The sequence below is a fragment of the Peromyscus leucopus genome, chromosome 19, assembly GCF_004664715.2.
Source record: "Peromyscus leucopus breed LL Stock chromosome 19, UCI_PerLeu_2.1, whole genome shotgun sequence".
Classification (NCBI taxonomy): Eukaryota; Metazoa; Chordata; class Mammalia; order Rodentia; family Cricetidae; genus Peromyscus; species Peromyscus leucopus.
This window is the reverse complement of record NC_051079.1, coordinates 31,250,449-31,264,147: the sequence shown is the minus strand read 5'-3', so window position 1 is coordinate 31,264,147 and position 13,699 is coordinate 31,250,449. Positions and strand designations below refer to the sequence as shown.

At 41.9% G+C, this 13,699-nt stretch overlaps 1 protein-coding gene across 14 annotated transcripts in view; it reads left to right on the top strand.

The window, feature by feature from the left end:
• Ppp2r2b (protein phosphatase 2 regulatory subunit Bbeta) overlaps positions 1 to 13,699 on the top strand; it is a 410,600-nt gene that overhangs the window by 229,338 nt on the left and 167,563 nt on the right. The window contains exons 1-2 of one of the 14 annotated variants that reach the window (XM_037197127.1): positions 8,780 to 9,320; positions 10,476 to 10,548. The exons of 12 other annotated variants lie outside the window; for them this stretch is intronic. In XM_037197127.1, coding sequence (XP_037053022.1) covers positions 10,542 to 10,548 — 7 coding nt within the window. In that variant the 5' untranslated portion in view covers positions 8,780 to 9,320; positions 10,476 to 10,541. Of the gene's footprint in view, positions 1 to 8,779; positions 10,549 to 13,699 lie in introns of those variants that run through there. One more of the 14 variants, XM_037197126.1, reaches the window with a different exon arrangement.

The window sequence follows — 13,699 nt, the reverse complement described above, 5'->3', positions numbered from 1 at the left end:
TCTAGGTTGGTACCATATCTTGGCTACTGTGAATAACTTTCCTCTTGTCTTAGAATTTTGCTGTGATAAAGCATCATGACCAAAGGCAGTTTGTGGGGGGAACTGTTTATTTCAGCTTATGCTTCCACACCACAGCCCATTATCAAAGGAAGTCAGTACAGGAACTCAAACAGGGCAGGAACCTGGAGGCAGGAGCTGATACAGAGCCTTAGAGGAGTGCTACTTACAGCCTTGCTCCCCCTGGCTTGCTCAGCCTGCTTTTTTATAGCATCCAGGACCACAAGCTCAGGTATGGCACCACTCTGAGTGAGGTGGGTCTTCCCACATCAATCATCAATCAAGAAAACATCCTACAGACTTGCCTACAAAGCAGTCCTATTCAGGCATCTTCTCCATTAAGATTCCTTCTTCCCAGAAGACCCTAGCCTGTTTCAAGTTGACAGAAAAAGTAACAAGCACACTTCAATTAACATGGATGGGCAAGTCTCTCTATTATAATCTGACTTAGATTCCTCAAGGTGTATATCCAGGTATGGGGTAGTTGAGCCAAATTGTTCTAACTTTAATTTCTTGTGGAAACTTCATACTGATTCCCACTGTGGCTGCACCAGTTCTATCCCATTTGAACACATCCTAATGAAAACAATAACTTAGATGAGTCAATGGTTTTTGGAAAGAGATTCTTCAATTAAACTGAAACTATAATATTAATGTATGATTAGTCATATTATTTAAACAGAGAGAATTTGAAAGGGCTATTTTCAAAATCTTAAATAGAAACAAAAGTAATAAATGCAGAAGCATTTGGAAATGGTATTTGGTAGAGGCAGAAGATTCTAACCAAATTAGGAGCAAATAGTAGCAATTTTCCCCATGTTTTTCTGGATTTATCCAACTGTCCAATTACAGGAGTGATATGTGGGTTTCTGAGCATTTCTGTACTTGTTTATTTGAAGAGAACTAAACAAGTAGGCATTCACAGCAACCCACTTTATTTACAGCTCTGTTTTGCAGTTTATGACAAAGAAGGGCCACTTGCATGCTTGCATGAAATGCTGTGATGCTCTGCCATCCTCTTCGATAAAGACCTCTGACTAAGCTTGTCTCCCCACTGAGACGTGCAGGGTGTAACTTTCCTACACATGCTAGTTTTTCAGTCAGTGCTTAGTGTTTGAGATGCAGTGTTCAAAACCATTTCATTTACCAATATGAATGCATATAAGAGTTAGAACAATTTTAGTTTAAGTAGGAAATTGATTGTGGTTGGAGAAAAAGACTGAAGATGTTTATCAAGCACATCAAACTAGTTGTTCTAACTAAGCTACCATCATTAGCCATGTTTGGATATCTCCTTTCTGTCACAGTCTGAACTGTGAATGCTCAGTTGAATTAAAGTCTGAATTTATCAGTCCATTTAAGTGGAAAGTTCTCAAACAAAAGCAAATCAAAGTATGGTCATATTTCTGAAAAAAGATGTTTAGAATTTCCCAAGATGCAAATCAAATGACATTCCAAAGTTCTACCCAGTATCTTCTAATTTGGATCCAAAAGAGTGGTCACCTAGGAACCTTAATCTTACAGCAAGGTCCTTAAGGGGATCTGATGAATGTGAAGCACTTTAGACCCCTTGTTTGTGAGTTTGCCCTTTGTCTGGCAGAGGGTCTGCTGGATATTTAACATTTATGGCATTGTTTTGATGAGGAATCAAATTGATTCAGAAAACTGAAAGATTCTATAAAAATTCTGCTTACCTTTATTTTTATTTACATGAGAAGGTGGGGCCAGCATACGAGCTAGCAGTCAAACCTGACAGAAGGCTTGAGGAAATGGATTTTTTTGTGTATTCATTCTAAGAGTTGAAATGTTTATCTGTCCAGTCTTTTAGACCACTTAAAGTGATGCTTATGATGTTGTTCTTGTGTGTGTGCCCCATGGGGCTTTGGGGGGTACGAACGTGTGTTATGTGTGTTGATCTTGCTATGGAATAAGTGTCATGCTCATCTTCCTTAGCACATGCTTGAACCTGCACCACCACGGGCCGTTGGACAGGCTGACATTTGGTTTATAACCTTGTACCATCTCATACCCTAGGCAAGCTGCAGGAGTCACACATCAGGGCTCTCCTGTATTATAGACCTTTTTTAGTTCTGAATTTTTTTTAACATTACAGTTGTCTAAAACACACCGTGCTGGGCATGGCAGTGTGTGCCTGTAATCCCAACACCAGAGAAGCTGAGGCAGGAGGATTCTCAGTTTGATGCTCACCTAGGCTGCATAATCAGACCCTATTTCAAAACTAAACTAAAGAGGGGGAAAAGGCCAGCCAACTAACCAACCAACTAAACCAAAACAGCTAGTTTTTGTTTGTTTGTTTTCTGAAAACCTTTAAACTAAAATCGCATGGAAAAATGGATTTTGCCGCCTAGAAATCTCCACAACTTTCAGATCTGTAATTTTCAGACATGTGTTGTATTAAAGCAGCAGTCAATTCCTGCTTTGTTTTGTATGTTATCATCCATCTTTAGTTTGACATGTTCCATGAATGACACACTGTGATGATGTTTGTGGTCTTTTTAAGCATGCAAGTGCATTGCTGCATAGTGATTGTTATTAAAACTTGGGGGCCCAGTATGGTGGTCCATAGCTATAAACTTAGCACTTGGGAAAGCTTCCTTTGATCTGAGGGTAGCCTGGGATTTAGATTGTGTTTCGTATCAGCCAAGGATACAGAGTGAGACCTGTTTTTAACAAATGTCCTATACAACTTAGAAATTCAAAAGGACGATAGCTCAGGTAAGGCTGGATCCAGTCTTTGGGTCTGTGGCCCTGGGTCAGCCCTCTCTCTGCTCTGCTCTCAGTGGATACCTGGCAGCCAGTCTAGGCTCTTAGCTTATGGCATGAAGTTGACCGCCGCAGTGTGGTACTTCCCATCTTTGCCATCAACCATCAGGAAATGTCTCCTAACAGCAGTGCCGTTTACATCCTGCTCCTCCCCACTCCTTCCTTCATCCATCCCTTGCCTCCCAGTAAGATGGAGTCAATGATGTTCACCAAGATAGAGTTCTGTCCGACAGAGGAAGTGAGTGTGAGAACGAGGTAGGTGGGGGTGCGGAGACTGTTGGCAGAAAGGGGAAGACAGGCAGCGTTCTGGGGTAATAGCAGTGAGTGCATGTTTATTGAGTTAAATGTGGTAGCATAAGGTTTGGGGATTCAAGCCAAAATAACAGATGGAAGAGCTGATGGATTCCTTCATCCAGCCAAGAAATGGAATACCGTCTGCAGAAGCACAGAGGTATGAACGTGTTTGACATGTTTGGAGAGCTTCAAAGAAGGGGTGTGGAAGGGCAAAGGGCCTATGTGGGGCTGGTCTTCCTAGGGCAGCAGAAGCCTAGACCTAACTTGTATTCATCCAAGGTAGATTTTTTTTTTTAATGCCTGAAATAATCGCTTTTCCAGTGGACATAGGCCATGCAGATTAGCTCAGGTCTGTAACACACACACACACACACCACCAGATGGGACTGAGAGAAAGGAAAAATTATTTTCTTAAGAAAATAATGGAGAATTAAGACTGAGGAGACCCAGGAAGTAGAACAGGATTGGTGAGTCTCAGAATGGACTGATGGGCCAAGATGGACACACTTTTCAGCTTCTGTGCTATTTGGCGAGGTGGTGACTTTACATTTCCTTGGGCTCACGTAAAACACAGCTCTCACACCTAAGGGAAGAAGAAATAGTTTATTCTGTGCCAAATATGAGTGACAGTGGTCCAGGAACAGATTCAGGCTGCCCTGAATGATGCATTCTGTCATGGAAGTGCTTATGTGCACATCTACAGTCATGGAACAAAACTCATAAATCAAAGCATTGGTAGGGACAGCAGCGAGGCAGGTTACAGCAGAGTCGGGGGACTTCGAGATGTGTCCAGTGACAGTCTTAGCTTTCCAAAAGTTTGCCATGGTCATCCAAAGGGATGTTAAATTATATACAATAAATGGATATGAAAGGGACTAACGATAGTCCCAGATGACTTCAGGTTTAGATTTGCACCATTCCAACTCTCCAAACCACGCGGTTCTAATCACTCTATCAGCTTTGTAGAATCTTGAACACAGGTGTGACTTTTTCTTCCTTTTCTTTCTTTCTTTTTTTAAAAATTATCTTCAGCTCTCATTGCCACTTCTTTTAAGAAAGATCTGACTGTCATACTCACCACTTTTGGGGTTCTATATCTGTGCTTCCAAAGGACATGAGCCAATTACAGGTCCACCAGGCAGGTGGTTGTGCCTGGTCCATCCTTCCGTCACAAGTACCCTAACTGTGCCTTGTCTTGTATTTCATCTTCCTTGGCAGGGTTTTGGGTTTTGTTGTTGTTTTTACTGGAATAAACAGTAAGCTAAAGATGAACAACTTCAAATCATTGTGTGTGACGCTCATCCTCGATGCTTTTCTCTTGGATCTAATCAGAAAAAAAAACAAAAAAAAAAAAAAAAATGGGAATTAATATTTGAAGGCTGGGGTCTACTTCGAGTCCCTTTTATTTGGTTTCCATGAAATGTCACCTCACACCTCCCTTCTTCCTCTCATTGTAAGGAAGAATGTGGACGTTCTTAATACTTCACTCTTCCTGGCTTTATGAAGTGAAACTGAGGGCATTAAGTAGGCATGAGAAAACCAGGGAGCCTGAGGCTCACCCTGATGCTCTGCCTTTGGGGGAGTCCTCAGGCACTGTTATCCTGGGCTCTGAGCACAGGAGTCCTCCTGGGTGGAGGGAGACATCAGTGTCTTTCTTCTCATCCTGCACTCCATCGTTGTCATGTGCTCATCCCTCCCTGCAATGATCTCAGTTGCCTCGTTGGCGTAATTAAGTACTCCCGATGATCCTGCCCCAGTTTCTAGAGTGTGGCTAGGGAGAGCTGCCCTTGCTGCGCCAGCCCCCACACCAGCATGTTTCCTCATTAAATCATGCATATGCTAATGAAGTGTGAAAATCAGCCAAATAACAACTCTTTCTAATCACTTGAGGTCCCAAGAGCAAAGGGGATCCCCCCCCCCCCCCCCCCGCCGCCTTCTCTTAATTTTGGGGAGGTGGTTATGATTTTCAAGCCAGTCAGAATCACAATTCTCCAGTGTTTTCCCCCTCCCATTTCTTTTTAGCTGAAATGAGGGTAATTGGCATTTTTGCTTCCACCTCAAGTGAGAAGAGTCTTGGAAAAACCAGTGACCCACTGTGCCCTTTTCATTCACATCTGGGGCTAGATAATCCCTAGTTTTACATTAACGTACAGAGCCTTCCCTATGGGCAATTAGCCAGACTACATTATTTCCTGCCCCCTGGAGGGCCAGTGTTTAAGAGCTTTCCCCCCAGAGATGGTGCATGTCAAGGCCCTTGTGTTGTGATTACATTTTACCTTTGCGTCCCAGCCAACTTCCCAGCATCCTTGCCGGTCTATCCATTATCCTTACAGATGCTTCTCTGGTTGCCTCATCCAACCCCTGCATCTCTGTCCCAGAACCCGCCCTCCTCACCATCACTTACCTACAGCTGGCCCACAGGTGGATGATTTGCACATAGGTCTGCCCTCTCCCAGGAAGGCTAGCTTCTGCTTCTCCTTCAGATCTCAGCTCAGCAGCCACTCCTCAAAGAGGCTGATGCTGACAACCTAGTTAATGTGGAACCCCATTCCTTTCTATTATCTTACACTACTCACCCTCTATCCCTGTCACTGATAGAGCCCATTCGTTAAAGGCAATGCCTCTCTCTCTCCTTGAGCATAAGGGAGCTAGATTGCCCTGCTTGCCACAGTATCACTAGGGCCCCATACATGCCTGGCACTGAGTAAGTAAGCGCTCAATAAATATCTACACAAGCCAATGATGTCCTGTGCACTTTTTCAAGTAGTCTCATATTATCATTTGAGGTCGTATTTCTCTGGCCATTTTACCCTGGACTGTCTACTCCAAGAAAGACCCTCCTGCATTTACAGTTGTTTTTCTGTGTTGAAAATTCCCCAGAGTTATATTTTGAATGCTGGCCATATCCCATGACAGCAACAGATTTGATGGTAGTATTTTACTGCAAGTTCTCTGGACACTGGTGAGAGCTTACCTCACACACCCCATCAGAGTCTCCTCTCATCCATTTGCTCCTGGAGTTCCAGCTGTTCTTTCCCTCATTTACACACACTTCACCCAAATCCTCCTCCCTTTTCCTCTGGCTGGATAAAACTCAGCAGGTGCCCCCAGCTTCTACCCCACAGAGCTACACAGAAGCCCCCGACCTAACAACAGCTCCTTTCTGTTCCTCAAGCATACTCCTTAGGGACATGAGTTTATTCCAACACATTTGAATGAATAAATCACCACATAGATGTTATCTCAGTCCCAACTGATCTGAGCCTTCCTTTCGCCATATCCATTTATTCAACAAATATTTATTCATGTGTGTGCCGGATGCTTGGGACCAACCATGAGCAATACTGCTCTTCCCATCCTAAAGTCTTCAGAAGAAACAAAAGCAGTGGATTGGTGAGTGCAGGGATTGGTGAGAGCCAGCCTGGAACAAGAGAGGCATGTAGCTGGTGTTAGCTGTGTCTGACTGCAAAGCCAAAGGCTGTCTAAACACACCCTCTACCAGAGCACTTAGAGTGCTCTCCCAGATGACCCCAAACTGTACTGTGGGTTGTTCTTTACAACTTCAGTCTCCCTATTTAGAGAGCATTTACTGCTGGGTTTTGTTGTTTGTTTGTTGTTCTGACCAGGGTGTGCTGAGGAAAAAAAGAATGTGCTAGCCAGGTGTGGAATTCACCATCATCTCTAACACTTAGACAAAACGCTTGAAGTGGGCTGTACTTAAGAGTCTCAGAGAAATTGCTTTCTTCCCCAGGACACAAACTACAGTCAGACCAATAGAAGCCAGTGTGCACCTAAGCAGCAGCATTAGAGATGCTAGCACAATAGCCTAGAGAAGGAAGGAGAGCTGGTTCTTATCACTAGCTGGGAACACAGGGTACTTACTACCTTGTCTGGTTCATTTCAGGATGGCTTTCTAGAGCCCCGATGGGACAGAGCCCAGCATTTGGCTTCTTACCTCATTGTGTGTGTGATTGATTGATTGACTTTTTTTTTTAATTTTATAAACTTTGTTATTTGCTGTAGAATATTATTTTAGGATGTGTTACATTTGTTTATGTTGTGGAACATTTGTTTAATGATGCAAAGATATGTCGCATTCTTTTATGTTGCATGTGTTTAACTCTGTGAAGCTCTGTTACTTTGCCTGCGTAAAACACCTAATTGGTCTAATAAAGAACTGAATGGTCAATAGCTAGGCGGGAGAAAGGATAGGCAGGGCTGGCAGGCAGAGAGAATAAATAGGAGGGGAAATCTGGGTAGCAGGAGATCAAGGAGTGAGAAAAGAAGGGACCAGCCACCCTGCAACATAGCCAGCCATGGAGTAAGAGGAAAGGAATGATACATGGAAATAGAGAAAGGCAAAAGCCAAGAAGCGAAAGGTAGACGAGGTAATTTAAGTTAAGAAAAGCTGGTAAGCTGGGCGGTGGTGGTACATGCCTTTAATCCCAGCACTCAGGAGGCAGAGGCAGACAGATCTCTGTGAGATCAAGGCCAGCCTGGACTACAGAGCAAGTTCCAGGAAAGTCCCCAAAACCACACAGATAAACCCTTTCTCCAAAAAGAAAAAAAAAACCCAAACATACAAACAAAAGAGCTGACAAGAAACAAGCCAAGCTAAGGCCCGGCATTTATAAGTTAAAAAAAAAAAATCCTGTGTTATTTATTTGGAAGCTGGGTGGCTGACTCCCAAAAGTAGAAAGCCAAAGAGTTAAAAGTAAAAACAACCAACAGCAATTATATTTTTAATGCAAATGAAAAAATGACACACAAAAATTAACCAAGTTTGGATGAGTCAGGAAAGAGGCTATAAAGATAATTGCTTTTATAGTTCTGGTTCTCTCATATTTTTTATTGTGATGGTAAATAAGTGCATAAAAATTTATTTGATAGTGAAAAGTGTGAAAGCCAATGTGAAGCTCCACAGCTTCCATTTCAAATGACTGCTCTAACTGTACAAAAGTTTATTGGGATGTATAGATTTGACCTCTGGTTAATTTTGATTGCTTAAAAAATATATTTAGTGGGGGCTTATGCCATGGCATATGTGTGGAGGTCAGAGGACACTGGCAGGAGTTGGTTCTACTACTATGTGGATCCCAGAGATCCAACTCAGGACATCAGGCTTGGCAGCAAGTGTGTTTACTTGATGAGCCAGCTCATAGGTTCTGATGGGTTGACTTAATAGTTCAAAGATGTGGTGCATCATTGAAGCATGTCCCTATCATTTCTGTCAAGATTTGACTTAAGGAGGAAAAAGAGGGGCTGGGAACATACACAAGGAGTCCAGTTCCACCCAGCTAACATAGAATTGAGTTGACAAGATTTTAAACTCAGTCAGGGCTGGAATTCAGAGGGCTTTCTGTACTTTTCAAAAGTATTGGCATTTCAGGTGTAAACTGTAAGTAAAAAGCTTTAAGTGTTAACAAATGTCCATGAGTCTCTCTTCTTCTGAAGATAGGGCTGTGTGTCCTCAGTGATAGGCAGGTTCTTCATGGCTACAACTGGCTGAATGGGGCCATGGGGATCTTCCCATATAGATCATTAGGGGAATTCCAAACTGCCTTATTCCGATTGGAGCCTGTTCCACCTATGGAAACTACCTACCTAACACCTGAGTTTGAAACTCTGCACACAGGTTCAAGAGTTGCTATAAGTACTGGTTAGGTATATTTGTTTGATTTTTCAACAGACCTCCAATTAAAATGTTATGTCTGCTACTCAAGTACCAAGTTGCCCTGAGTAAAGCCTTGACCTCCCTATGCTCCCATTTGTCCATCAGCAAAATGGAGAGTTACCATAGGAACAACTTTTTAGTGTTGCCACGGATGAGCAAGATAAACCCTGAGAAGCATTGTATAGAATGCTTTGCAAAAAGCATTGAGCAAATTGTAAGCGTGGGGAGAAAAGCTCCTGGGGTTCAAAAGAAAACATGAGGTCCTGTCTTTTATTGTTTTCCAAACTTTGTCTCTTTCCCTGATTGGTCTCTAATAGAGAACCTGTTAGGTTGTGTTATACTCAAATGTGTCTTCCTTCTTTTTCTCTCTTAGTTTGGAGGGCTGTGGGGAGAGGCTGAGAGAATCACATGCTCTCCAATGACCAAGAAGCATTGCCTTGGGTGAGAGGAGAAAGCAGTTAATAGGAAGCAGCAGTTATGAACTAGGAACGCACAGGACCCAGAGGGTACTGTAAGTGTCTTCTATCGCCTGTGAGTAGCTCAGTCTCAGAAGAGCTCCTGGCCTTGGATGGTGGTTCACACAGGTGGACACAGAATCCCAAGCTAAGTGTTCCTGGAAATGGTAGTGTCTTCCTAATCAGAACATGGGACGAGTAGGAAGGTACCAACTTTAAAACAGTCTCCTGGCTGGTTTTGAACTTGAAAACCTAGATGAACCACACTCTACATTTCAAGCAGCATTGTTATCATATGTGCCCCAGAAAAGCAAAGGAGTCTTGACTCTAGAGCTGTCTTCAGGCTGAGAAATGACCTTTGAGACAAGAGCATTATGGTAGTTTCCACATGCTCTAGACAATTCATTTTCTGTGTGCTTCTGTGTCTGTGATAATTGATCCTACACTTTGATGTCCAATCCCCTTTTGTTCTAAGTTTATTTCTACCATATGTGTGTGTCCAATCAAAAGCATCATAGCATTTTAAGTTTGTTTTATCCTGAGCCTACCAGGGAACTGACAAACTTAAAGTTAATAAAAAGAAACCTTCCCTTGTGAAGATATCGATCCAGCTAGAAAAAAAATGAGCAGCGTTATATGGGGGCTGGGAGGTGATGTTCAGAGTGGAGTCCAGGGCTTCTTGGATGTTAGGCAAGTGCTCTGCCACTGAGCCTGAGTGATGCTGGAGTATACTGAGGTAGAGATGAAAAGAAATTGTGCTCATACAGGCTGTCATTTAAGTAGCATTTCCAATAGTAAAGTTAAGAGCGAACCATGATGAGCTTGGGTCCATATATTTAGAGTATCAGGTCTAGATGATGTTAGTTCTCATTGGCCATTAAAAAGAAGTGATCATTTCTACTCGAAATGTGAAAAGGGTGTTTCAGACTGTGGCAAGGGAAATGCCAACTGCTCCCAAGGAGCCTTTCTATAAATCCATTTTCACACCAGTGCTATGATGTTGGCATTGTCCCTACTTAATTAAATTAGGTCATAAAGAAGCTTCATTCGCAGCAATATTTCAGTGTGATATGAAACACCCTTGACTTAGTAATGGTTACATTTATTTTACAAATGCATATAATCCAGGTTTTTTAGATCACTGAAACTGCTCACATGTCACACTTTCAGTCCTGGGTATTGACATAGATGACCTTTCTTTTTGTTTTTAGAATTGTTTACTGAGAAAACCTTTGTACATCATTCTGTTGTGTAGAGGAAACTGGAAGTTTGATGCAATGGCGGGTAGGCTGAAAAATCCCATTTTCTTATTTATAATTAAAGAAAGGGAACAAATTTTAAGTGGGGTATTCTCAGCACTTGAGGTTTTGAGATAGTAATCATTACAAATAAATTTGGGTGGTCTATATTTTCAGCTCATTAAGTACTAAAAATGCACAAACATGCATACCCAGAAAAATTACATGAATGTACTTATACTCTTGTCCTCCCAGATGATCTGCTCACATTCTGTTGTAGTTTCATATCTGCTACTGTGATAAAATGCCCTGACAAAATGGGAAGAAAGGGTTACAAGTCTAGGTTACAGTCTATCATGGCAGTGACAGCATTAGGGACTTTAAATGTCGCTCACATTATATCCACAGTCAAGAACACAGAGAAAAATTGATGCATGTATGTTTAGTACTCAGCTTGCTTTCTCTACCCATATAATTCAAGACCACTGCCTAGGGAATGGTGACTCCCACAGTGGGCTTGGTCTTCTGGCATGAATTAACTTAAAACAATCCCCTACTGACATGTCATGGGCCAACCCAATGTGGATAGTCCCCCATTGAGACTCTCTTCCCAGGTAATTCTAGGTTTTATCCACTTGACAATTTAAAGCTCACCCTCACACACTGTCAGTTACTACTGTTTCCTGAAGAAGCATATTCTGGTTCCTCCTGTGCCCTAATCAGACAGTACTGAAATCTCTTGGATGGGAGTGATATGACTGGTTAAAGCCCTGGGTGATGGAAGTCTTTGTTTCTTGTTCATGGAAATCACACCTCCGAAGGGGACTTTTGCAGACATGTTTGTAATTCTGTATCTGTTGATACTTACAAAGAGAAGCACTTATCTCCAAGAAGACCCTTTGGGGTGCTTTGTGGAAGTGTCTTGTTGGCTATCTTTTTAAACACCATTTACAGCTTCTGACATTCATTACTATTAAAAATTTTTTTTTAAACATGATGTTTAACTGATTAGGCAAATTGTATGCCCTTTGGAAAACTGGAGAAAATGCAAAACAGTTAAATAGAAAGTGTGAAATATTTACATTATTTAATCAGCTGAAGGGAAAGTGGTTAGTCTAAAATAAGAATACTTAAAGTGTCCAACACAGGTTCTATGAATAGTTTTATAGAAATGTGCCTTGTTATCCTGTACCTACAGAGTTTCAGTCAAAGCAGGGTTTATATTACACTATACTTTATGCATATCCTGTAATGTTTCCCACATCACATCTTAAAGTATTCGTTTCAGTCTATACTGTGCCCCTTGAGCTGTGACTTAAACCTGGAGAGATGAGATTCTGACCAAGTGTGCTTCAGGAACAAGATCATGGATATGATGGTTGTGTCCCTGAATATTCCTCTGCCACATTATTTTTTCAGTAGCTTGTAGTAACCTGTCATTTAAATGCATTTTATTTTATGCAACATTTATTCTTAGATTTTGGTTGTTTTGCTATTCACCATGTCTGTGAGTGTGCGATGTGTATGAATATGGACACTATCATTCTACAGTGCACACGTGGAGCTCAGAGGACCACTTGGCTGTTAGTAGTTCCCTTCTACTCTCTCTCTCTCTCTCTCTCTCTCTCTCTCCTCTCTCTCTCTCGTTGTTCTCTGAAGGGTACACAATGGTAGACGACCTAAGGATTCTTCTGCATCTTCCTGCTGTTTCTCCACAGGAGCATTAGAACTGTAGACATGTGCTACTTCACCCAGCTTTATACACACTGAGGATTCAGACTTGGGTCCCTGCACTTACACAGCAAGTGCTTAACCAGGAAATCATCTCTCCAGCCCTGGTTTGACAGTATTAAAGGAACAACCCGTACTTTACCTATGTATTTTGTAGGTATTTGGGGGGCCGGGGAGTTCCTGAAAGAACAGTTTGAATTAGGATATTTGATAGCAATTTTGAGGAATCTTTTCCACACTTGATAAATTAGCCCATGATCTTATTATAGACACATTTTGATTCACACAGCCCCTCTGTCTCTCTTGGTTTTTGTTTTTCTATCACTCACCTACACACACACACACACACACACACACACACACACACACACACATCCTTTAACTAAAGTTTAAGAATTTGGTAGTGAAGTGGCTGAGGGAGGTAGTCACCATACATGAAGAAGTATGCAAAATCCATGGGTCAACTCTAAAAAATACAGGCAAAAAAAAAAATCAAATTCTTGAGGTCATTGGTTTTGGAATTCTCCTTTTCCTCTGCTATGATATGGTGTCTGAAATAAGGTAAAGTCTAGAGAGGATGAGCATACTCTCCCAATTATTTGAAAAGTGAGGAGTCAGTTGGATGAGCCAGCTGAAGTATCAGCTCCTGTAAGCCATCTCTTTGCATTCTGTAATGTGACAAATGGTGAGTGAGTCACAGGGATAGCCACTTCAGGAGACACTTTTGGATCCCATGCTCCTTTGATTAGTCCAGGATACATGAAGAGGGTTCAGAATAGTATCCTTATTTAGGTTTGAAGCTATCCTATTAAGAACCTCAGCATCAGTAGGAACCTTCTAGTTCTCACACACAATGGATGGAGAAGAATCAAACTGACCAAAAATTCAACACATTCACAACATCTTCCTTCCCCATTTAGTTGAATCCCAAAGTAATCATCCTTATTTCTCCTGTTTTGTCAAGTCAGGATGACTCCAAGTCTCCAAAGTACAGCAGTAGTTTGAGGAGGAAATGCACTTTCCATAGTAATGGGATCAAGGAATATGGATTTTTTTCTTTAAAATTTCTGTCTTGGCCCTCAGCTCAGATCACTTATGTTCAGATTTGGGGGAAAAAAGGAAAAACCTTATGCAAGTATTTAGGTAAAACTAACAGCCAGAAAGAATCTAAAATGCTCACTTGGCTTGACTTTCAGAGCTTTTCAAATGCTGTGATGGTTGTGTTCATGTAAACTAAGTTCTCGGTGGTCCAGAGGCTAACCCTGAGCATGCTTATGGAGGATAGAAGATAATCTCAGGTGTCCATCTCTTTTGCCACAGGGTATCTCCCTAGCTTGGACTCACCAGTTAGGTTAGGCTCAATGGCCAGTGAATCCCAGAGACCCTCCTATCTCTCCCTCTCAGTGCTGGGACTATAGATGTTCCACCATGTCTGGCATTCTTGGGTGAGCTCTGGGGATGAAACT